Raw genomic sequence first — 25,794 nt, 5'->3', positions numbered from 1 at the left:
CTCATCAGACCATAGGACATGGTTCCAGTAATCCATGTCCTTTGTTGACATGTCTTCAGCAAACTGTTTGCGGGCTTTCTTGTGTAGAGACTTCAGAAGAGGCTTCCTTCTGGGGTGACAGCCATGCAGACCAATTTGATGTAGTGTGCGGCGTATGGTCTGAGCACTGACAGGCTGACCCCCCACCTTTTCAATCTCTGCAGCAATGCTGACAGCACTCCTGCGCCTATCTTTCAAAGACAGCAGTTGGATGTGACGCTGAGCACGTGCACTCAGCTTCTTTGGACGACCAACGCGAGGTCTGTTCTGAGTGGACCCTGCTCTTTTAAAACGCTGGATGATCTTGGCCACTGTGCTGCAGCTCAGTTTCAGGGTGTTGGCAATCTTCTTGTAGCCTTGGCCATCTTCATGTAGCGCAACAATTTGTCTTTTAAGATCCTCAGAGAGTTCTTTGCCATGAGGTGCCATGTTGGAACTTTCAGTGACCAGTATGAGAGAGTGTGAGAGCTGTACTACTAAATTGAACACACCTGCTCCCTATGCACACCTGAGACCTAGTAACACTAACAAATCACATGACATTTTGGATGGAAAATGACAAGCAGTGCTCAATTTGGACATTTAGGGGTGTTGTCTCTTAGGGGTGTACTCACTTTTGTTGCCGGTGGTTTAGACATTAATGGCTGTATATGGAGTTATTTTGAGGGAAGAATAAATTTACACTGTTATATAAGCTGCACACAGACTACTTTTCATTGTGTCAAAGTGTCATTTTGTCAGTGTTGTCCCATGAAAAGATATACTTAAATATCTGCAGAAATGTGAGGGGTGTACTCACTTTTGTGATACACTGTACATGATTGGGAGTCTAGAAATGTAGAGGTGGGTGACCTCATTTAATACTAATTTATAATCTTTTTAATAGTAAGTAATGTTAGAAACTCCCTGGTTTATATTCTAGTGTCCTTTCTTTTGTCCTGTCCAGCAAATTCAAATGGCCCAAAGTCTTCATTTGCATCACATCTCTTTGATTTTATCCAAGTAATAGACACATTAAGTGGCAACAAACCAAATTCTGACAAAAGCAGTAGTTCTGAATTTAAACATTATTTTCCATTGGCTTGATAGCTGTCTGGGGTTTAGTAACAGAGCTTTAAAGAATATTTATTTCAAATACAGTAGACCCTTGAGTTCCGAACCATTTACCATACGAACATTTTGGATTAACGAGCAATCTTTTTTAATTTAACGTACGAACAAATTTAGGATTACGAACCGAAATTCGCGAAACACGTGACGTCATGAACAAGTTGACTCCAACCGTCTCTCTCTCTATATATATATATATACAGTGAGCGAACATTCGGACAGCGGACGGTGTTTTTTCTGTGTTTTCTTTATATTTTGTAAAATTCTATATTAAAATGGCTTCAAAGAAGGTGCAGAGAAAGCGCAGTGGTGAGAAAATAAAAAAAAGTTATTATTATTTGTTGTTGTATAATTAATCCTGCCAGTAGATGTTTCTGTGTATCAGACAGAGGGGACAGTGAGTGAGAGAGAAGAAGGAAATCGTCTCAGTAAAGTATTCTTTCTTTCGTGCAATTACACCTACAAAATACAACACTATTGAAATAAAGAAGGAAATAATAGAGAAATATGAGAGTTATTGTTGTTTCTGGTAGATACATTTTATATAAAAAGAAGGTAATGTATTATGGTGTATGGTACAGCACACGTACTGTACTGAAATGTGGTGTGTGTTTATGTACAGTACAGTACTACTGTGTATTGTTGTTTATTATTGTTTATTACAGTAATGTCTATTCTATAATTTAAGATTTAAGGGAAATATACTTGTATTTATAACAAAAAAGACCATTTAAGACATTAGAAAGGTTAGGTAAGGGGGTGGTTTGGGAGGTCTGGCACGGATGAATTCTGTTTACATTATTTCTTATGGGAAAAATAGGTTTAACTAACGAACATTTTGACTTGAGAACAGCCGTTTGGAACCAATTAAATTCGTAAGTCAAGGGTCTACTGTAGTGTTTTCTCATGCATAGCCATAAATATCATACAGCCATAAATAATCAACATTTACATTTTTTGAATTAGCAGACGCTTTTATCCAAAGCGACTTACAGTACTGTGACAGTATATTGTCTAAGCAATTGAGGGTTAAGGGCCTTGCTCAAGGGCCAAAAAGTTGCAACCTGGCAGTGATGGAGCTTGAACCAGCGATCTTTCGATTATTAGTTCAGTATAATTTGGTTAGCTATAATTAATCTTAGTTTAGACCTTTCTGCACACAATTAGATCATTGTAACAACATTGTAGACGAATTTGGAACAACAAATTCAAACTGTATTAACCTAAACAAATATATTTTACACTAAATTACTGGAATTTTGAGTCCTGAATGAAAGAGTTCTACAGAGAAACTTGATAGCATCTGAATGTTTCATAACCTTTTATAGAATTATAGCATCCATGTGACCAACACAAAAACGGCTTGAGCCCAGATCAAAGCGTCCAGTCAAAAAGCCAGAGGGATGAGGCTGATCTATTATAAACAGGTTTAGACACTCTTGCATTATGGGGAATTAACAAAAGACTCCAGCACATGATTTAATAAACTAAGGGAGGATCAGAACGCCTCAGCCTAGTGTGATGTATCGTACAAAAGCTAGTACATACTGGAAAATGAACGCTTCAGCTCTTGTAGATGATCTTTGTATTTACATTTTGTAGATTGTAATACCAAATATTTCAGCATGGTGTAAATATTAGCATTTTCTAAAGCAGTGGCACGCCTGTGCATTTGTAAATAACACATTGAGTTAACTTTGTATTTTCTTTATTGTACATACAGTATTTTGTGTTTGTGTACTGGCCGTCTGAATAAACTATTTTTATTCCTTTTGAGAATACTCACAGTTTGTTTTTATAATAGAAATTAACTTTATTACACATTTACAATATCTTACAAGTCCGTCTTTAAGCCCAACCATACATAAACAGGGTAAACTTGCCATATAATCTTATGTACGTATATTGAGGAACCCTGCTGGTGGCATCCTGTACTGCATGGCCACTACTTAGTAAAAAGTGATCATCTGTTATGCACACGATTCCAAAAATGGAGGGTGAACCAAGCATACCAAGAGCACATTAATCCCCGGAGAGCATATGACCTATGAAGTCATGTCTACAACTTAACCATCTCGTTCTCAAGCGTTACTAAGACACAGCCTTGCATTATATTTATTTAAACTGGATGTCACCAGCAGGGATCTGTCAATATATAGTAGTTTAACATAATTTAATGTCCATTTTATCAGCTCCACTTACCATATAGAAGCAATTTGTAGTTCTACAATTACTGACTGCAGTCCATCTATTTCTTTACATATCTTTTTAGCCTGCTTTCACCCTGTTCTTCAATGGTCAGGACCACCAGAGCAGGTATTATTTAGGTGGTGGATGATTCTCAGCACTGCAGTGACACTGACATGGTGGTGGTGTGTTAGTGTGTGTTGTGCTGGTATGAGTGGATAAGACACAGCAGCGCTGCTGGAGTTTTAAAATACCGCGTCCACTCACTGTCCACTCTATTAGACACTCCTACCTAGTTGGTCCACCTTGTAGATGTAAAGTCAGAGACGATCACTCATCTATTGCTGCTGTTTGAGTTGGTCATCTTCTAGACCTTCATCAGTGGTCACGGGACGCTGCCCATGGGGCACTGTTGGCTGGATATTTTTGGTTGGTGGACTATTCTCAGTGCAGCAGTGACAGTGAGGTGTTTAAAAGCTCGATCAGCATTGCTGTGTCTGATCCACTCATACCAGCACAACACACACTAACACACCACCACCATGTCAGTGTCACGGCAGTGCTGAGAATGATCCACCATCCAAATAATACCCACTCTATAGTGGTCCTGTGGGGGTCCTGACCATTGAAGAACAGCATGAAAGGGAGCTAACAAAGCATGCAGAGAAACAGATGGACTAGTCAGTAATTGTAGAACTACAAAGTGCTTCTATATGGTAAGTGGAGCTGATAAAACGGACAGTGAGTGTATAAACAAGGAGGTGGATTTAATGTTGTGGTTGATAGGTATACTTTCATTACTATACTCAAAATTTAAACAATTCCTAAAAAGACAGATCTAAACATATTCCAGTCATTTGAAAAATAAGTCATAATAATAATAAATTGTATTATTTAAAAAAAAGAATGAAGCTGTTTTTGAGGTATGAATATGCTTTTTATTCAGTATTTTGTTTAAATATTTAGATCCAAGGAAAACCCTAAGAATGGGTTGCAGTCTGTCCAGTACATTTTGAAACCACTCGAAAGGCAGAAATAAACCCTAAAGAGGCTGCCAGTTCATCACAGGACATCACACATGACACATTCATATAGCCAGTCCACCTTGTGTGTGTATTGGTGCAAACCCACTGAAACAGGGTGAACTTTACATGTATTTACACTGGGATTACTGCAAATCATATCAACCGCCTCCTTTAAAAATTCAGCTGTCACACTTTGTTTTGCTCCTCTACCCCCTCACCATTCTAAGCACTATAATTACAACAACATAGTAATGATGCCACTGAGCCATTTTAATGTGCAAAATCAGGTCTGCTTGTGTCTGGTTTGTAAGAAAACCCTGCGACAAACCTGTGTGTCTTTGTGGATATGATTAGAAACCCTGTTCCAGAGGATGAGTCAAGTTCTTTGTACTTACAAAAGGAACAGAATGTGAAATCTGATGCAGCCAGAATGTAAACTCATCTTCTGAGAAATGAGGCCTTTCCTTATCATCATCTTATCTCTCACAATTTGGTGCATGTGTGTATGTGACTGCGACACTTTGGGCACTTGTGCGCCACGTCTTTGAAGTTGTTTGTGCAGAAGGGGATGAGACAGCAACCAACAAAACAGCTAAGAAAGAAAACAATACAGAGGACATTAATGCTTTCATATGGTAGCAACTAGCAAGAAGTCAAGCTGACTAGGCTTATTAATCAATAACCACCCACCCAATAAGATTTATCAGAAAAAAGCATAAAACTACAGTTTTAACTTTTTTTTCCCTCTTTTTCTCCCGTAATCTAGTCGTATTCCCCTGATTGTGTTATGCTTCACCTCCACAGATACAACCCTCCACTGCTGACTGAGGAGCTTCACAACTCTGACACATGTGCAGTACCGACAGCATCTTTTCACCTGCATGAGGCGAGTTTATATGCAGATCAGCTTTGTGCATGGAGAGCCATACCCTGATCAGCATTATTCCCCAACTCTGCACAGGCACCATCAATCAGCCAGCAGAGGCCGTAATTGCACCAGTTATGAGGAACCCTGGTCCGACTTACCAACCCTGTGAACAACAGCCAATCGTTGTTCATAAGGCCGCCCAGCCCAGCCGATACGATGTATTCGAAATCCCAGCGCTGGTGTGCTAGCATGTTTTACCGCTGCGCCACCTGAGCGGTGGTTTTAACTTTATTACTGTTAGGCATAAAATACACACAGTATTACAGTATTTACAGTATTTTTTACTTACTTTTTACTTTTATTTGTATATTCTCTGTGTCAACTTTGTGTCTTACCCCAGTAGAACAGTAATAATAATAATAAAAATACATTTAATTTGTAACGCACTTTACATTTGGTACAAATCTAAAACAGTAGGTCATGAATAACTGCTTAAGAATTCTTAAACCCTCAAATGAAATAAAAGTTAAATTCAAATGAGAACCTTTTTAGTTTCATTTTGTTTCTTGGAATTTTTAGGGGTGTCAGTTACTGACACATGGTTGTTAGGCATGGTTGTTGTTGCCAGATTCTGAAATTTATGCAGAACGGTGGTGGTGGGGAGGTTAGACATACAAAAAGCAGCACTCCTGCAGACGTAAAAGGCTCGTCAGTAAATGAGACCAGCGGAAAATAACCAGACTGGTTTTAACTGACAGTAGGGCTATGGTAACCTAAACAATCATGACTAACACTACAAGGGAAGTGAGCAAAAAAATCTTCTCTAAATGCGCAACACATCAACCCTTGAGGAAGCTAGACTACACTGTCTCAAAGGTGCACTACTGGATTGAGATCTGGTGAGTGGGGAGACCAGGGTAAAAATGAATTAATACTGCATTCTAATCTCTTTTTTTAGAGACATCAAAAAGCAAAGCCTAAACCAGCCTATTATTGTTTATTATATAGTATATACACTCGGATGTCAGGTGTCCACATACCTTTGGCCATATAATGTTCCTTTGTGAGTAAACATAATTTGAGTACATGGTATAAAATACATTAGTGGTTTAAATCAAATTCATGTTGTAATATAACTCACCCAATGAAAGTGCAAACTAGGCACAGTAGCCAGGTGGTGTTCCCAACAACAGTCCTGACCTCTGTAGTGATGTGCTGTTCACAGTGTGGGCAGCGAGTTAGTGAGGGCTGCGGGGGCAGTTGTTTTATGTCCAAAATGACCTGAGGAGCTGAAACACACACACTTATTACTTTTTTGCCATAATAATAAGGTCATATTTGATTCTAATTCTTAGATATGTGTTAAAAGTGAGATGTCAGTGTATCAGGTACAGTTGGTAATATAACAAAAAGTTAGTTTAATCTGCACTACCACTATGTTGCCACTGTTGCGCCCCTGAGCAAGTCTCTTTGTAAGTCACTTTGGATAAAAGCTTCTGCTAAAAGCCCTAAATGTAATTTTTTTGTAAACATGTTGTTTCTCTATTAATCAGCTTTTCAGCTTTTGACTTACATTTTATCTACATTCTTTTACTGATTTAAATGGAACCATTTTAAATCCAGACAATGTACTAACCTGACTAAACACTAACCCAGAGAGTCACACATAAGTCACACACACAGCAACTTCAGACTCGGACTCGTTTCAAATGACTCTGACTCGACTCATGACTCGCAAAAAATGACTTCTAAACAACAAGAGTCCCTAGCGTCAACATGTGTTAACATTAGTTATTATATATATGTCATTTCCTGCTCTCTAACAACGCTCCGGCCGCCTTAACCCGCAACACACGCAATGGTCAAATGTTACAGCCAGCGTCATTCCCTACTCCCTACACAGTTTGAAGTTCACTTCATTTGAACATTTTCATTACCTTTGGATTGGAATCTCACTTAAAATGGTGGAGTACCCAACGTAGTGCACTTCACAGGAACAACTGAGGTGAATAGAACGCTCATAATGGTTGAAAGACCAATCAGACCTTCTGATTTTAATTTTTAGTAGGAAATGCTGTTATTTGCATTCATTCAGTTTGAGTCACACAGATGATTGTCAGTGAAACGTTTGATTGGCTTTCTAACGAGTTCCTGTTTTACTTCACAACCGGGAAGTTTGGAGGTTTTTAATTATAAGCACATTTACAAAATAACGGATTATATTCCTAATGGGACACACGGTTATAAATGTAATAGCATATGGGAGAACATAAGCTAAGGTAAGCAGTGGTTATGATTGTTTTTGCTGTGTTTTGGATTTTGGCCGCTGTGTCGTGATTTATCGCGTGCTTTTGTTTTGCAATGAAAACAAAACGTATCAGTTTAGCTTTTAACTGGTACCTTCTTGTTATGGAAATTACATTCATTTGCACAATGACTAGGAAAGTAAAGTCACTAAGTAAAACGGCAAAATACAGTTGCTAATCTGTTGTTGTTTTTTATCTGAACTTACATATTATTTGTTTATTTCTACGCTACATTTCCAATATACAGTGGCAAGAAAAAGTATGTGAACCTCTTGGAATTTTATGGTTTTCTGCATTAATTTGTCATAAAATGTGATTTGATCCTCATCCAAGTCAAGCGTATCGACAAATATAATGTGCCTAAAAGAATAACACACAAAAATGTTGATCTTTCATGTCTTCATTGAGAACAACCATAAAAACATCATAGTGCTAGTGGATAAAGTATGTGAACCCTTGAGTTAATGATCTCAAAAAAGCTAATTGGAGTCAGGTGTTAGCATACCTGGAGTCTTAAGAAAATGAGTTTGGAGGTGTGGACTAGAGCTACTTTGACTGATAAAAACCACTTAGACTTTTTGAGTTTGCTCCACACAAGAAGGATACGCATATGTAAGCCATGCCTCGCCAAAAAGAGCTTTCAGAGGATCTACGATCAAAAATTGTTGATTTACATAAAGCTGGAAAGGGTTGAAAGAAGTGAACGCCCCGTCAAAATGACCCCAAGAGCACAACGGAGACTCATCAATGAGGTGAAGAAACAACCCCGAGTGACAGCCAAAGATTTGGAGGCGGCATTGGTACAGGCTAACATCTGTGTTCATGAGTCTACAGTTCGTAAAACCTTGAACAAGCAAGGTGTCTATGGCAGGACACCACGAAGGAAGCCGCTGCTTACTAAAAAGAACATTGCTGCATGCCTGAAGTTTGCGAAAGAGCACATTGACACTTCACAACGGTACTGGCAAAATGTTTTGTGGACAGATGAAACTAAGATTGAACTATTTGGAAAGAACACGCAGCGATACATCTGGCGTAAAAAAGGCACTGCACATCATCATGAAAATATCATCCCAACCGTCAAGTATGGTGGAGGGAACATCATGATTTGGCCCTGCTTTGCTGCATCAGGGCCTGGTCAGCTTACAGTCATTGAGGGGAAGATGAATTCCCAAGTGTATCAAAAAATTTTACAAGATAATGTGAGAGTGTCTGTACGCCAGCTGAAACTCTGTAGAAGTTGGGTGATGCAACAGGACAATGACCCAAAACACCGGAGCAAGTCCACAACAGAATGGCTTATGAAAAACAAAATCCGCCTTTTGGAGTGGCCAAGTCAGAGCCCAGATCTCAACCCTATAGAAATGCTATGGATTGACTTGAAGAGAGCCGTACACATGAGGCATCCAAGGAACATGACGGAGCTAAAGCAGTTCTGCCAGGAAGAATGGGCTCAAATTCCTCCTGAACGATGTGCAGGTCTGATCCACAGCTACAGGAAGCGCCTGGTTGAGGTTATTGCTGCCAAGGGGGGGTCAACCAGCTATTAATTCCAAGGGTTCACTTACTTTTTCCACTACCACTTTGAATGTTGAATGAGTGTGTTCAATAAAGACCTGAAAGAAAATTTATTTTTTTGTGTTATTATTTTGGGCACATTATATTTGTCAATACACTTGACTTGGATGAGGATCAGATCACATTTTATGACCAATTAATGCAGAAAACGATAAAATTCCAAGAGGTTCACATACTTTTTCTTGCCACTGTATGTGTATTTGTGTATATTATATTGACTCGAGACTTGACTCGGACTCTAGCCTAAAGACTCGTGACTTGACTCGGACTCTAGCCTAAAGACTCGTGACTCGACTCGGACTCTAGCCTAAAGACTCATGACTTGACTCGGACTCTAGCCTAAAGAATTGTGACCTGACTTGGACTCTAGCCTAAAGACTCGTGACTTGACTTGGACACTAGCCTAAAGACTTGTGACTTGACTCGGACTCTAGTCTAAAGAATTGTGACTTGACTCAGACTCTAGCCTAAAGACTTGTGACCTGACTTAGACTCTAGTCTAAAGACTCGTGACTTGACTCGGACTCTAGTCTAAAGACTTGTGACTTGACTCGGACTCTAGCCTAAAGAATTGTGACCTGACTTGGACTCTAGCCTAAAGACTCGTGACTTGACTCGGACTCTAGCCTAAAGAATTGTGACCTGACTTAGACTCTAGCCTAAAGACTCGTGACTTTGGACTCGTATTTTGTGATTTGTGAACATCTCTGCACTAACCTTGATAAGAGGGTGGCCTCTCCACAACAAAAATCTGATTGCCAACAGAAGATCCATCAGGACCATAGACTGGGACTGCAATTATACAGTCACCTGTAAATGCAAATAAAAATGTGTTACAATTCACATCGTCAGTTGTGTCTTGCACCCAGTGTATCCTGGTGAATGTGGACCCAACACGACCCTGACCAGGACAGAGCGCTTGATGAAAATGAAAAAAATGAGGATATTTATGTAATATTATACACAGAAACAGCAAGCATGCAATGAAAACGTGTTACCTGCAGAATTTAAGTCAAGTCTTTTTTGCAGTTCATGTAGTTCTTTCTTCCGTTTTGTGAGTTTATCAACTTCCTCACAGATCTGATCATATTCATCGTTCTTAGCTATTTAAACAACAGATATCATTAAAATGATTTAGAATTAAACAGACAATTAAACATGTTACACACACTCGCTACACAGTTCAGTATTCATACAATTCAAGCTAAAAGATGCACATGAAAGTCTTGGGTTGTCAGTTATTTCCATAACTGTTCTTTTTCTGTGAATAATGAAGTCATACATTTCACCATTTTAATATGAGGTATTTATTTATTTATTAGGATTTTAACATTATGTTTTACACACTTTGGTTACATTCATGACAGAAATGGTAGTTACTGGTTACGCAAGATTCACAGGTTTAATGTCAAACACAGTCATGGCCGCTTAGGTGGCGCAGCGGTAAAAACACAAGCTGAACACCAGAGCTGGGATCTCGAATACATCGTATCAAATCTCAGCTCTGCCTGCCGGCTAGGCTGAGCGGCCACATGAACAACGATTGGCCTGTTGTTCAGATAGGGGTGGGATATTAAAAGCCGGATAGGGTCTCTCTCATAACTAATGCAATTACGACCTCTGCTGGGTGATTGATGGCGCCTGCACAAAGATGAGAAGAGTGCTGTCAGGGTGTGTCTCTCCGTACACAGTGCTGAGCTGCACTACACTCGTCAAAGTGTTGGTGATAAGATGCATATGACATGCTGCCTATGTGTCGGAGGGTGTGTGGGTTAGCTTCGTTTTCCTCAATCAGAGCAGAGATCGGCATTGGTGGAGAGGAAGCATGACGCAATCGGGCAACTGGAATCGCTAAAATTCCATGTCATGGACAATTCTATATCTCCAATTCACCTTACTTGCAGGTCTTTGGGCTGTAAGAGGAAACCGGAGCTCCCGGAGGAAACCCCTTCAGACACAGGGAGAACATGCAAACTCCACTTGCAAACATGCAAACTCCAACTTTGAAGCATTGGCCTTCTAAATCCTCATTAGTCATATGATTGATTACAGTTGGTGACTTCTTTGTGTCCATATGAATAGAGCTAGTTTGTCCACACCCAACAGACTACATTTTTGAGTACTTTAGGTCCCATAATTGACTGTACCAACACTTGTCCACATATACTGTACACCATACATGAAACAAATCACAAACTCAAACATTAACCTAATGCTGAGAGGAAATGCCTTCGGTTGTTCCAAGGTAATCCAAGAACCACTGAAAAGAAATTCTAAAACACAGGTGATTGTTCCCAGTCAAACAAGCTACACATATTCATGATATTACAGGCTAATGAGTGTTGAAATTGGAACCTATAAGCTAGACCTAAGTTTGTTTCAACTGACCACAAACTGACCACAAAACTGATACAAGAAGCCTTCGTAGGGTAGTAAAATTAGCAATATAGATTAAGTTACTTGTCCACAGTTACTTGTCTATTAAGTTACTTGTCCATGTTAGCAGAAAAAGGGTGAGGCATTTAAACCTAACTAAACGGTACTTTTTGTGGAGCATGATGATGTTGGGATGCTAAAAAAACCAATTACACAAAAATTAAACCTTTGTGCTGTCCTTCTCAATATCCTATTATCACCCCTATCTGGAAAATCTGGCTTTCACTGAAAAGTCAGTGCCAGTAAACCAACAAAATTCACTGAACTCTTCAATTTCAGCCGAGTAGCTTCAGTTAACCAGACTTGTACCAGAAGCTTGTTAATGTCAGGCAACAATGGCCCACTGAGTGGAAAACTGAGGACATAAAAATGCTGAAAACCCAAAACAAAGTTTTAAAAACAACTAAAATACATGGAAAATTTACATAATTCAATTATTCATAAACAAAAAAATTCAAAAATCACTTAAACCCCACACAGTCATGACAGACAGGTCATTACAAATGTATGTGTACAAGTTTTTTGTCACTATGTAAGCTAACAGAACCAGCACACTTATGTTACTGACCTTCATGAGTGCCAGCATTCTGCTGGAATTCCCTCAGCATGGCAAGTAAACGGAGTCGGTCATTAAGCTGTTCCTTGAGTTGCGTCAGTTCCCGTAACTCCAAAGAGATTTTTTCTAGTTCCCGCTCTTTCGATGTCTCAGGCATAATTAACGTCAAGAGAGAGTGATTCTATCCACTACTTTGTCTTGCTGCTCGTTGCTTTCTTTGCTCATATATAATCATATTCGTTGAATATCGTCAATCAAAGACACAAAGGGCTTAGTGCAGTAAATCCCATATTCAGGTGCAATACAACGTGAGCTTTAAAATCACCAAACCACCTCAAACCAATAATTGGTGGAAAAGAATGGAACACTTACATAAAAATAAAACTATGTACAAACATAAAAAGAACCATAGTACTATACCTTGAAACCAAAGTAGCCATAAAATGACCCAATAAAGAAACCTATACCTATACTAAATAAAAATCATATCTAAAATAAGATCCTTTTAAAATAAAGCTCCTGATACCAGCTATCGTCTGAATTGACAGTGTGTTATTCTCAGAGGGGATTTTATATCATGACACCAGGAAGAAGCTTCAATATTTAAAACATGGGGTTAATTGTGAGGCTGCATATTTCTGGATCAAGGAACCGTCTGGAGTTCAGATGCTTATTTCAAGAAAGGTCTGAAAAAAAGGATTAAAAAAGTGATTCAAAATTGTGTAAAACATCTTTTTTGTTTAATTGTTTGTTTAAATCATATGTAGATCAACTGAAATCTAAAAACAAACTCTGTGTAGTTCCAGTTTAACTGTGCATTTGCATCCTAATGCAAATGAGATGATTTTCTATATGTAACAAAAGCTTACTATCCTTCCCCTGAAACCGTTTTGAATAGTGAATGTTAGATAAAAAACATTTCCTTAAAGTAAATGATATCTTAGCTGTGTAAATGAAAGTGGCATGTGGTTACCTGAAGGAGAGCTCTCAAATACAATCATTTCTTCCTCAGTTTCTTCATGAAAGTCACCTCATCTCTGTTTCGTATTCCATAGCTGAGGGCAAACATATATACAGTACATTCAAGCAACATACTAAGCAAGGAAAGGAGATCATATATAGCCAGCTGTAATTTTTACCTGTAATAAACATACTGAGATCAAATAAAGAGTACATCCCCAAATCAGAAAAGTTGGGACAGTATGGAAAATGCAAATAAAATAAAAATGCAGTGTTCCTTAGATTTACTTTGACTTTTATTTGATTGCAGACAGTTTGAACCCAAGATATTTCATGTTTATCTGCTCAACTTTATTTCATTTGTTAATAAACATCCATTCCTGCATTTCAGGCCTGCAACACATTCCAAAAAAGTTGGAACGTGGGCAATTTATGGCGAGTAATGAGGTGGAAAAAACTAAACAATGATGTGATTGTAATCATGGTTTAGTACAAAAGCAGCATCCAGTAAAAGCTGAGTCTTTGATGAGCAAAGATGATCAGAGGATCTCCAGTTTGTCAACAAATGTGTGAGAAAATTATTAAAATGTTTAAAAAACAATGTACCTCAAAGAAAGGTTGGAAGGGATTTGCATATTTCTCCCTCTACAGTGCATAATATCATTAAACCATTCAAGGAATCTGGAGGAGTTTCAAGTGCGTAAGCTGAACACCCGTGATCTTCAATCCCTCAGACAGCACTGCATCAAGAACCGCCACTCAACAATAGCTGATATAACCACATGGGTGAGGGATTACTTTGGCAAATCTTTGTCAAGCACTATAATACAGAGTTACATGCACAAATGCCACTTAAAACTTTACTGTGCAAAAAAGAAGCCTTTTGGAAGCGGCGTCGACTTCTCTGGGCTAGAAGGCATCTAGGATGGACCATCACTCAGTGGAAACGTGTATTGTGGTCAGATGAATCAGCATTCCAGGTCTTTCTTTTGGAAAGAAATGGACGCCGTGTGCTCCAGACAAAAGACGAAAAGGACCATCCAGACTGTTATGAGCAACAAGTCCAAAAGCCAGGGTCTAAAACCTGAAACACTAAATCACTTGGTATCCTCGGTGCCAAAACATCTTTATAAAACGGATAGTTCCGGTCCTAAAATCTGATTGGCTGAGCCGCGTCCAAAGCCGTTGTAAAATCCCCGATAAACGCACACCTAGGACCACCTCACATCATTCCATATTAATTTGCCACTGAAAAGAAAAAGTTAATGTTATGTTCGCCCTCATGTTGCCTAGTAACATGTTAATCGAACAACCTTGCGTCGCAGAAGAATGCTTTATTGTACGTTTATACACAATAAATACATTTATGAATTAAACATTGTTGTATTTATTGTATTTTATGTTGACCGCCGTTTTATAAAAGCAATAAGCCACTCGAGACCGTGCGTTACTGCTATGATTTTATCACGGGGAAAGAAGTTTTAGGCACTCCGCTTTGCGTCGTGACAAAAACGTCATTCCCCATGATAAAATCGCAGTAACGCACGGTCTCTCATGGCTTATTGCTTTATTTAAGTGTGGTGAAAAGGAATGGCAACATTACAAAGTGGTAAATGCTTTAATGTGCCAACTTTTTTGGAATGTGTTGCAGACCTGAAATGCAGGAATGGATGTTTATTAATATATAAAATGAAGTTGAGCAGACAAAACATGAAATATCTCAGGTTCATCCTGTCTGCAATCAAATAAAAGTCAAAGTAAATGTAAGAAACTCTGTGTTTTTTATTATTTGCATTTTCCATGATGTCCCAACTTTTTTTGATTTGGGGTTATATAAAAAATCACTTTGCATGCATTACTGGCTCTAGGATTTACATTAATGGCATTTATCAGATGCATTTATCCAAAGTGACTTACAATGTTAACCAAATACAGCTTAATTAATCAGGGATTAAATACCCTATTTAGGGAGCAAACAATGGCAAACTGGTGGTCACAAGGTTTGAACCAGCAACCTTCTAATCACTAGTCCATTACCTTACTCCATTGTGCTACTGCTGCTGACCTTTTCCATGTAATTCATCAAAGCAGATGTTTAGAAATGATAACCAAATTAAAACCAAGGTAAGTTAAATACAGTGTATCACAAAAGTGAGTACACCCCTCACATTTCTGCAGATATTTAAGTATATCTTTTCATGGGACAACACTGACAAAATGACACTTTGACACAATGAAAAGTAGTCTGTGTGCAGCTTATATAACAGTGTAAATTTATTCTTCCCTCAAAATAACTCAAAATACAGCCATTAATGTCTAAACCATCGGCAACAAAAGTGAGTACACCCCTAAGAGACTACACCCCTAAATGTCCAAATTGAGCACTGCTTGTCATTTTCCCTCCAAAATGTCATGTGATTTGTTAGTGTTACTAGGTCTCAGGTGTGCATAGGGAGCAGGTGTGTTCAATTTAGTAGTACAGCTCTCACACTCTCTCATACTGGTCACTGAAAGTTCCAACATGGCACCTCATGGCAAAGAACTCTCTGAGGATCTTAAAAGACGAATTGTTGCGCTACATGAAGATGGCCAAGGCTACAAGAAGATTGCCAACACCCTGAAACTGAGCTGCAGCACAGTGGCCAAGATCATCCAGCGTTTTAAAAGAGCAGGGTCCACTCAGAACAGACCTCGTGTTGGTCGTCCAAAGAAGCTGAGTGCACGTGCTCAGCGTCACATCCAGCTGCTGTCTTTGAAAGACAGGCGCAGGAGTGCTGTCAGCATTGCTGCAGAGATTGAAAAGGTGGGGGGTCAGCCTGTCAGTGCTCAGACCATACGCCGCACACTACATCAAATTGGTCTGCATGGCTGTCACCCCAGAAGGAAGCCTCTTCTGAAGTCTCTACACAAGAAAGCTCGCAAACAGTTTGCTGAAGACATGTCAACAAAGGACATGGATTACTGGAACCATGTCCTATGGTCTGATGAGACCAAGATTAATTTGTTTGGTTCAGATGGTCTCAAGCATGTGTGGCGGCAATCAGGTGAGGAGTACAAAGATAAGTGTGTCATGCCTACAGTCAAGCATGGTGGTGGGAATGCCATGGTCTGGGGCTGCATGAGTGCAGCAGGTGTTGGGGAGTTACATTTCATTGAGGGACACATGAACTCCAATATGTACTGTGAAATACTGAGAAGAGCATGATCCCCTCCCTCCGGAAACTGGGTCGCAGGGCAGTGTTCCAGCATGATAATGACCCCAAACACACCTCTAAGACGACCACTGCTTTATTGAAGAGGCTGAGGGTAAAGGTGATGGACTGGCCAAGCATGTTTCCAGACCTAAACCCAATAGAACATCTTTGGGGCATCCTCAAGCGGAAGGTGGAGGAACGCAAAGTCTCGAATATCCGCCGGCTCCGTGATGTCGTCATGGAGGAGTGGAAAAGCATTCCAGTGGCAACCTGTGAAGCTCTGGTAAACTCCATGCCCAGGAGAGTTAAGGCAGTTCTGGGAAATAATGGTGGCCACACAAAATATTGACACTTCAGGAACTTTCACTAAGGGGTGTACTCACTTTTGTTGCCGGTGGTTTAGACATTAATGGCTGTATATTGAGTTATTTTGAGAGAAGAATAAATTTACACTGTTATATAAGCTGCACACAGACTACTTTTCATTGTGTCAAAGTGTCATTTTGTCAGTGTTGTCCCATGAAAAGATATACTTAAATATCTGCAAAAATGTGAGAGGTGTACTCACTTTTGTGATACACTGTATATACCGATCAGCCATAACATTAAAACCACCTCCTTGTTTCTACACTCACTGTCCATTTTATCAGCTCCACTTATCATACAGAAGCACTTAAAAGTTCTACGATTACTGACTGTAGTTCATCTGTTTCTCTACATGCTTTGTTAGCCCCCTTTCATGCTGTTCTTCAATGGTCAGGACCCCCACAGGACCACTACAGAGCAGGTAGTATTTGGGTGGTGGATCATTCTCAGCACTGCAGTGACACTGACATGGTGGTGGTGTGTTAGTGTGTGTTGTGCTGGTACCACTGATGAAGGTCTAGAAGATGACCAACTCAAACAGCAGCAATAGATGAGCGACCGTCTCTGACTTTACATCTACAAGGTGGACCAACTAGGTAGGAGTGTCTAATAGAGTGGACAGTGAGTGGACATGGTATTTAAAAACTCCAGCAGTGCTGCTGTGTCTGATCCACTCATACCAGCACAACACACACTAACACACCACCACCATGTCAGTGTCACTGCAGTGCTGAGAATGATCCACCACCTAAATAATACATACTCTGTAGTGGTCCTGTGGGGGTCCTGACCATTGACGAACAGGGTGAAAGCAGGTAAAAAGGTATGTGGATAAATAGATGGACTACAGTCAGTAATTGTGGAACCAAGAAGTGCTTCTATATGGTAGGTGGAGCTGATAAAATGGACACTGAGTGTAGAAACAAGGGGTGGTTTTAATGTTATCATATGATAATACAATACGATACAAGCTGGTGGTGCCAAAACGATTTCCATTGACTTGTAATGATAATAAGCAAGATTAGAATTGTCGTGATTTCATCGGAATATTCAGTAAACCTACAAATGAGTGCAGAGAATGAATAAACATTTGAAACTAATCTAAAAGCACTGCTCAAACTTACTCTTTCAGTTTCTTTTTGTCATCCTCTAGTCTTTCTCCATTAAAGACAAGGTGAAATGTCCGCCACACGTATCTCCTGTAAAGTAAAACACAAACCTTCAAATACAAAATCAGGAATCAATTAAGATTCATAAGTTAACTGTCCTGTTATAAGGAAATAACAAACGGGTGACATGGTGGTTCGGTGGGTAGCTCCGATTTCCTCCCACAGACATGCAAGTGAGGTGAACTGGAGATACAAAATCATCCATGACTGTGTTTGACATTAAACTTAAACTGATGAATCATGTGTAACCTGTAACTACCTGTCCAGTAATTTATAACATTCAAATCCGAATACACAAACACATAACAAACAGGGCAATTGCAAAAACACTGGGATGTAAAGCAGTGTTTCCTGTGTATGTCATGCTTTCTTCTGTTCTTGCTCTCGTGGAAGGCGGTCGCACTTCTCTCTCCTCCCTTATCTTTCCTGCTTGGCTTCTCCTGTATCGTCTTGTCTCGTCTACTCTACTCTACAGGGATTCTCTTAGCACTGCTCTTCAAAGAACAAATTATGGAATTGGTTAAATGGTCTCTGAATGCTATTGACACCATCTTCTCATCGAGAAGTTCGGGTTCGGGGGAACCCACATGCCCCGGCGGAACGCAGATGGAGGGATACGCGATGGACTCGTGGGAGAAGTGGAGGGTCGTGTGCCTGGCACCTCTTTCGTTAGAGGACATAGAGGATGTTTACCTATTCGGAACTTTGATTGTGGGGTTTTTGCTGATTGGATTAGGCTTTACCCTGCTGTATCGGGAAATTAAAAGAGTTGGGTCAGTTGTCAAAGGTCCCCAGAAACTGCCCAATTTGATTGATATGATGGGCAGAGCCGTTGGAACTCAGACTGTGACTATAAATCGCAATATGGATTCCATCTTGGAGAAACTAACGGCTATGCAAAACGGTTTGAACCAGAGACTGACTCAATCTGAGAGCATGTGATGAGAAATTTGTACTCGTGCTCAGATTAAAAAAACAAGTCATTTCTGCTCTTCGGCTTACCCTGTTATCAGAATCGGCCTCGCTGATAAGGAAATTCCTCCAGAGGATCTGTTGCTACGGGTCATCTCGTATCCTACCCTCCCCTGCTCTCTGGCTTGTTTTTCATTCTGGGTAGCAACTGCTGTAAACGCCATCTTATCGCGAACTTTGTACAGACTTTTTGCTTACAGGAATAAAGGACTGACAGAACATTTTCCCAACCCCCAACCCAACGTCTCCACTCTTAGCTTAATCCCACCAATACGGCAGGACGGGTCTGCAGCGCGCGCTGGTTATGGCTGCGAATCGCCGGATGGCTGCTTGTCGTAGTTGGTAAATTTTCATCGATCCCCACATCCCTGTTGAATGGTTGTGTGACTGTTATGTTCTTATGTTTACATGTGCTTGTGTGCTGTAAGGGGCTTTTTTTCGTGTTACCATAGTGTGCTCCTCAGGGAGCACAATCTGGTTGCTGTTTTTTTTTTTTATCTCCTACTCTCCCAATGTGTTTATTATTTCTTGTTTCTTATCCTTTCTTCCCGTCCTGTCTTCCATATTTATCCCCCCCCCCCCCCCCCCCTTGTCATATTGAATGTTCTGGACGGCTTGATGGCTAATTTCGCTGTAATTGTACCTGTTGCAATTTATAGTGACAATAAAGTTCTACTACTACTACTACCAGACAGGATGATAATCCACAGCAATTCAGTTAACCATCAGTTAGTCAAAATGTCCAAGATGTTGAAGTCTAAAGCAGCTAAACACACTACTCAAAAAAAAACTACTACTATTCTGTAAACGCGGGGGGTGGGGAGGGGGGTTGGTTGTCAAAACATGGACGGGTATTTTCCTGTTTCAGACAGAGTCTCGCACCGTTGCTGGAGATTTCAGGTTTACATTCAACCTTTAAGGTAGGCTGTGCTGTGTATTGTAGCTTCCATTTATTCTATTATTCAATTTATGGGTGTTATTTAATGACTGCCATGAAATATGGCACATTTTTGTAAAAATCTGTGAAATCTGTGAAATCTGTGATTTTTAAAAAAACTGAGGTCCGCGAAATTAACCCTTAAGGGATCCTAGGGACATTTTGTGCCTTTTTTTTTTTTTTTTTTCAAACCATTTTGGCTGTGTTGAATACACCTCATATTTGCCAGAGGATATTCATTTTTAACTAATTTTAGAATTGTTATGTCAATTCCTTAAATTAGCCTAAAATGGCTAAGCTACACAAAAACTGACACATTTGTTCCTAAGGACAAAAAATGTCCCATTGAAAATAATAATAATAAGAATCAAATGCTCCTTGAAATGTATTTTATGGAAATTATTTTAGTTTTTTGTTTTTTGATAAAAAACAGTGGTGCTATGTAAACAAACTGGCCTGTAAAGGGTTACAAATTCCAAAAATATTATTAATATTTGGTATGTATATTTCAGGCAGAAGTAGATTTAAAAGTTTGACTCATTTAAAATGGAAAAAAATATTAATGTATGATATTTTACAGCAGTTTTGGGGAAGCGGCCAATTTTTGTCCTTAGGACCTCAAGTGTGAGTTGTTGTTTTTTTTTAATCTGACACTGCAAAAAAAACATTGACCCACCTCAGGGTCTAATAACAATAATTATCAAATGCTCCTTGAAATGTATTTTATGGAAATTATTTTAGGGTTTTTTCGATAAAAAAACAGTGGTGCTATGTAAACAAACTGGCCTGTAAAGGGTTAAAAATTCCAAAAATATTTGATATGTATATTTCAGGCAGAAGTAGTTTTAAAAGTCTGACTCATTTAAAGTGGAAAAAAATATGAATGTATGATATTTTTACAGCAGTTTTTGGGAAGTGGTAATTTTTTGTCCTTAGGGACAAATGTGTCAGAATATTAAAGGATCTCTTAAGGGTTAAGCACAATTCCCTGTGAATTTAGTAGGGTCTTTGTTATAACGAATGAATTCACTCCACACCCAATTAGAAACAAGGTTTTTTGTGGCCGTGGTATAAAAAAAGAACATTCACAACAGATCAGATACTTACCAGCTGATGTGTTTGATACCTCCTTCACGCTGCTGCTTCAGCTCCATGTAGCGCTGAACAGCTTTCTTCAAGTCCAGCACTGTAGCAGACTGCACAACCACAATAGCTGGAGGAAAGATAAATTCGACAAATTCCTACTCTGAAAGACAGATTCACCTAATCAGTCTGTTCCAAAACAGTCAATCAAAAGTATCTAATTTAAACAACCCTCCAAATTAATGCTTGTAGGCATGGGTTATTGCAATGGTTCTCAATCTTTTGAATAGCTAGGCTGTGACAATACAAAATGTTGATCTTATAACGTGCACCAGTGCATTTAAAGTGCATGGAGTACAATTTTGGCTGCAGTGGTTGCAAGGTAAACTACATTTGTGCGGGGGTTCTCAACCTACAGTCTGGGCTGAGTATAACTGTACCAGATACAGTGTATGTCTATACAAGTATGTTCTGTAACACAGTGCAGTTACCTGTTTACATAGTTAAGCCGATTTACTCTGATGAGACTGCACTGTTTTGAAAGTACTAGCTTCTACTATTCCTACTATTCGCTTTAACTTTAGTTTGATTGTGACACTAGAACCATCTATCACCTGTTTTTGGTCAGTTTGTGTAGAGTGACCGTGATACTGCGTTACCCAACTGCCTGGATTACAAACAATTAATCTACCATTGATTAATAGACTGTGGCATGCACATAAACAGGTAACCTTTGTGTCTTTGTAAAATATTTGGTACTGGAACTGTAATGAAGGGAATGAACACTCTTAATTGGGGTTTTGATAAAGGTGGTGGTGACACATTGGTCCCAAATTGTTTGTGCTTTAAAATAAAGGGATCTTGAACTCAATCAAGCTTAGTGTATTCTTACACCTTGACTTGATTTAATGCTAAGGACAAACATCAACATGGTCTTAAGGAGCTAGCAATTAATGCATAGATTTTGGGTCGCTGATGGTCTGTGGTCATAAACACTACTGTTGTTTCTCTACAAATATTCCAGATGTATAGCAGGAGGGGAGAAATTGTAAATTCATATGCTAATTCACTAGTTAAGTGAATCCTATGACAGACATCCCGAGTGTACATAGCGGCTCCCTGATGCCCGCAAGTCAGATAAAATCTCCCGGAATCTAGAACGAGCGGCCAAAAGCGCACACAGACATGCGCACGCAGGCGACACAGACTTCTTTCCCCAATCGCGTATTAAATCCGTTATCTGATATACAATGTAGTGCACTGTGTAGGGAACATACAGTGTATCACAAAAGTGAGTACACCCCTCACATTTCTGCAGATATTTAAGTATATCTTTTCATGGGACAACACTGACAAAATGACACTTTGACACAATGAAAAGTAGTCTGTGTGCAGCTTATATAACAGTGTAAATTTATTCTTTCCTCAAAATAACTCAATATACAGCCATTAATGTCTAAACCACCGGCAACAAAAGTGAGTACACCCCTTAGTGAAAGTTCCTGAAGTGTCAATATTTTGTGGGGCCACCATTATTTCCCAGAACTGCCTTAACTCTCCTGGGCATGGAGTTTACCAGAGCTTCACAGGTTGCCACTGGAATGCTTTTCCACTCCTCCATGATGACATCACGGAGCTGGCGGATATTCGAGACTTTGCGCTCCTCCACCTTCCGCTTGAGGATGCCCCAAAGATGTTCTATTGGGTTTAGGTCTGGAGACATGCTTGGCCAGTCCATCACCTTTACCCTCAGCCTCTTCAATAAAGCAGTGGTCGTCTTAGAGGTGTGTTTGGGGTCATTATCATGCTGGAACACTGCCCTGCGACCCAGTTTCCGGAGGGAGGGGATCATGCTCTGCTTCAGTATTTCACAGTACATATTGGAGTTCATGTGTCCCTCAATGAAATGTAACTCCTCAACACCTGCTGCACTCATGCAGCCCCAGACCATGGCATTCCCACCACCATGCTTGACTGTAGGCATGACACACTTATCTTTGTACTCCTCACCTGATTGCCGCCACACATGCTTGAGACCATCTGAACCAAACAAATTAATCTTGGTCTCATCAGACCATAGGACATGGTTCCAGTAATCCATGTCCTTTGTTGACATGTCTTCAGCAAACTGTTTGAGGGCTTTCTTGTGTAGAGACTTCAGAAGAGGCTTCCTTCTGGGGTGACAGCCATGCAGACCAATTTGATGTAGTGTGCGGCGTATGGTCTGAGCACTGACAGGCTGACCCCCCACCTTTTCAATCTCTGCAGCAATGCTGACAGCACTCCTGCGCCTATCTTTCAAAGACAGCAGTTGGATGTGACGCTGAGCACGTGCACTCAGCTTCTTTGGACGACCAACGCGAGGTCTGTTCTGAGTGGACCCTGCTCTTTTAAAATGCTGGATGATCTTGGCCACTGTGCTGCAGCTCAGTTTCAGGGTGTTGGCAATCTTCTTGAAGCCTTGGCCATCTTCATGTAGTGCAACAATTCGTCTTTTAAGATCCTCAGAGAGTTCTTTGCCATGAGGTGCCATGTTGGAACTTTCAGTGACCAGTATGAGAGAGTGTGAGAGCTGAACTACTAAATTGAACACACCTGCTCCCTATGCACACCTGAGACCTAGTAACACTAACAAATCACATGACATTTTGGAGGGAAAATGACAAGCAGTGCTCAATTTGGACATTTAGGGGTGTAGTCTCTTAGGGGTGTACTCACTTTTGTTGCCGGTGGTTTAGACATTAATGGCTGTATATTGAGTTATTTTGAGGGAAGAATAAATTTACACTGTTATATAAGCTGCACACAGACTACTTTTCATTGTGTCAAAGTGTCATTTTGTCAGTGTTGTCCCATGAAAAGATATACTTAAATATCTGCAGAAATGTGAGGGGTGTACTCACTTCTGTGATACACTGTAAATCAATTGTATAATATACTGTCTAGTGCACTATGTAGGGAACATAAATCCATTATCTGATATACAATTTATTGCACTGTGTAGGGAACATAAATCAATTGTCGAATATACTGTCTAGTGCACTATGTAGGGAAATAAATCCGTTATCTGATATACAATTTAGTGAACTATGTAGGGAACATAATTAATTATGTAATACACTATCTAGTGCACTATGTAAGGAACACAAATCATCATCTAGTTATACTTTCTAGTGCACTATGTAGTAAACATGAATGCGTTATCTAATACACTATCTAGTGCACTATGTAGGGAACATAAATCTGTGATCTGATATACAATCTAGTGCACTGTGTAGGGAACATAAACCAATTGTCTAATTTACTATCTAGTGCACTACATAGGGAACATAAATTCATATCTAAAATACTATCTAGTGCACTATGTAGTGAACATAAATCCATTATCTGATTTACAATTTAGTGCACTATGTAGGGAACCTAAATCTGTTAACTAATACGCTACCTAAAGCATTATGTAAGAAACATAAGTCTATTTTCTAGTACACTATCTAGTGCACTAACTAATGAACATACATTCTTTTCTAATATACAATCAAGTGCACTATGTAGGGAACATAAATCTATTATCTTTCACACTATCTAGTGCACTATGTAGTACACATTAATGTGTTTGTAACACGAACAGTTAGCTTAGTAGCTCAGTTAGCAGCTCCTAAAAGTTCTGTTATCACCCATATCCTTTGGTGTGTGCGAGAGGTTTTTTAGCTTTTTTTTTTTGGGCTTGGGGGGGTCGGGGTCGGGGTCGAGGTCCAGGTGTACCTCCCTGAAATGAGTTTTTGCAACTTGGGATGTCTGCTATAATGTTTTTGCCCACTGGCAGGTTTTGCTTGCTCTGAAGCATAATTTACTACTAGATTAAAAGAACAGGGTAGCTAGATCTGGCTCTACTTAATCAGATGTGAGGCTGTGCAAGCGGCAGTGGATTCACAATCGTGAATTAACCAATCATGTCTGTGTGGACGCTAGGAGCACCAATAAAATTCGAAGCCTAGCATAAGAGTGGGCAAGCATAATAGAGAGCCCCAAGTTAAACATTCAACTCAAAAGTCTACCAGCTCAGTTTAGACTGCCTGGTCTTAATAAAGATAAACTCACGCATAACTTCTCCATCAGCTTTACAAACACGAACAGTCATGGCCTGGCCATACTCCAGAGCTACCTGAGAGTTTATCTCCTCCAATGTGACCTAAATAAGAAAAAAACATATTCATAAAATATGAATAAGTATAAATCGTTTTGCTTTATAAGTACTAAAATCTAATTAAGTAATGTGTAAATAATACCATGTTGTAAAATAAGTGATCTGATTACAAACCTGAATGGGCAGATCACATAGTAAAGGGTCCTGTACAATTAAAGCCAGTCCTTCTTCAAAAATATCCAAAAATTCTGAATGTGGTAATGCCTCTTCATCTTCCTCTTCTTGCTCTTCAGGGATTACAGTTTCTTCAGTATGTTCATCTTTTATTTCGGTTTCATCCACAGCTTTGGTTTCTGTCTCTTTTAGGTTCTCATCCATGTTGTATTAGCAGAGAATTTACTGAATTCTGGTTTTATCTTCTATGGAAAATATAAAACAAACAAAGTACCGGTAGTTACAAATACTAGTTACAAATGGCTTTGCCCTTCTAGTACCCTTAACCCTCTCTGCTCCAGGGGCGTCGTACAATGGCTGAACCTGTGTTTTGACCCTAGCTTCCAAAGAGCTGCAATATGACAAATAAAGGCATTCTGTGTCCAAGATCGTTGAAAAAAAATGGACAGAACTAATTAATTACTTGTTCATTTACACATAGTACATTCGGTACTTGTAGACAGTGCAGCTAAAGAATGGGTGCTGCAGAGCCAAATGGGTCCTAAAAAGTTTGGTTTGATTTTTACCTTGGGTTATTTATTTATTAGGATTTTAGGTTATTTATCATGTTTTACACACCTTGGCTACACTCTTACACAAGATTCATCAGTTCACAAGTTCAATGTCAAACACAGTCATGGACAATTTTGT

The 25,794-nt window shown here is 39.5% G+C and overlaps 2 protein-coding genes across 3 annotated transcripts in view; both read right to left on the bottom strand.

Moving 5' to 3' along the window:
• Positions 1-4,261: 4,261 nt before the first annotated feature.
• LOC134331059 (cell death-inducing p53-target protein 1-like) lies at positions 4,262-12,564 on the bottom strand. The gene is made up of 5 exons (XM_063012317.1): positions 12,118-12,564; positions 10,112-10,216; positions 9,831-9,923; positions 6,371-6,518; positions 4,262-4,953 (listed from the first exon to the last, which is right to left on the bottom strand). Exons 1-5 carry the CDS (start codon positions 12,260-12,262, stop codon positions 4,845-4,847), a joined length of 600 nt encoding a protein of 199 aa, XP_062868387.1. The 5' UTR covers positions 12,263-12,564; the 3' UTR covers positions 4,262-4,844.
• A 78-nt stretch (positions 12,565-12,642) lies between these two features.
• snrnp25 (small nuclear ribonucleoprotein 25) overlaps positions 12,643-25,794 on the bottom strand; it is a 26,530-nt gene continuing 13,378 nt past the window's right edge. For both annotated transcript variants that reach the window (XM_063012335.1, XM_063012328.1), the window contains exons 2-7: positions 25,105-25,349; positions 24,885-24,975; positions 20,811-20,916; positions 17,750-17,824; positions 13,079-13,160; positions 12,643-12,791 (exon numbers count right to left, since the gene is read on the bottom strand). In XM_063012335.1, the coding sequence (XP_062868405.1) occupies positions 13,103-13,160; positions 17,750-17,824; positions 20,811-20,916; positions 24,885-24,975; positions 25,105-25,308 (534 nt within the window). In that variant the 5' untranslated portion in view covers positions 25,309-25,349 and the 3' untranslated portion in view covers positions 12,643-12,791; positions 13,079-13,102. The remainder of the gene's footprint in view (positions 12,792-13,078; positions 13,161-17,749; positions 17,825-20,810; positions 20,917-24,884; positions 24,976-25,104; positions 25,350-25,794) is intronic.

The sequence above is a fragment of the Trichomycterus rosablanca genome, chromosome 2, assembly GCF_030014385.1.
Source record: "Trichomycterus rosablanca isolate fTriRos1 chromosome 2, fTriRos1.hap1, whole genome shotgun sequence".
Taxonomy (NCBI): domain Eukaryota; kingdom Metazoa; phylum Chordata; class Actinopteri; order Siluriformes; family Trichomycteridae; genus Trichomycterus; species Trichomycterus rosablanca.
The sequence above is the reverse complement of the archived record's forward strand: the minus strand, read 5'-3'. Positions and strand labels throughout refer to the sequence as shown.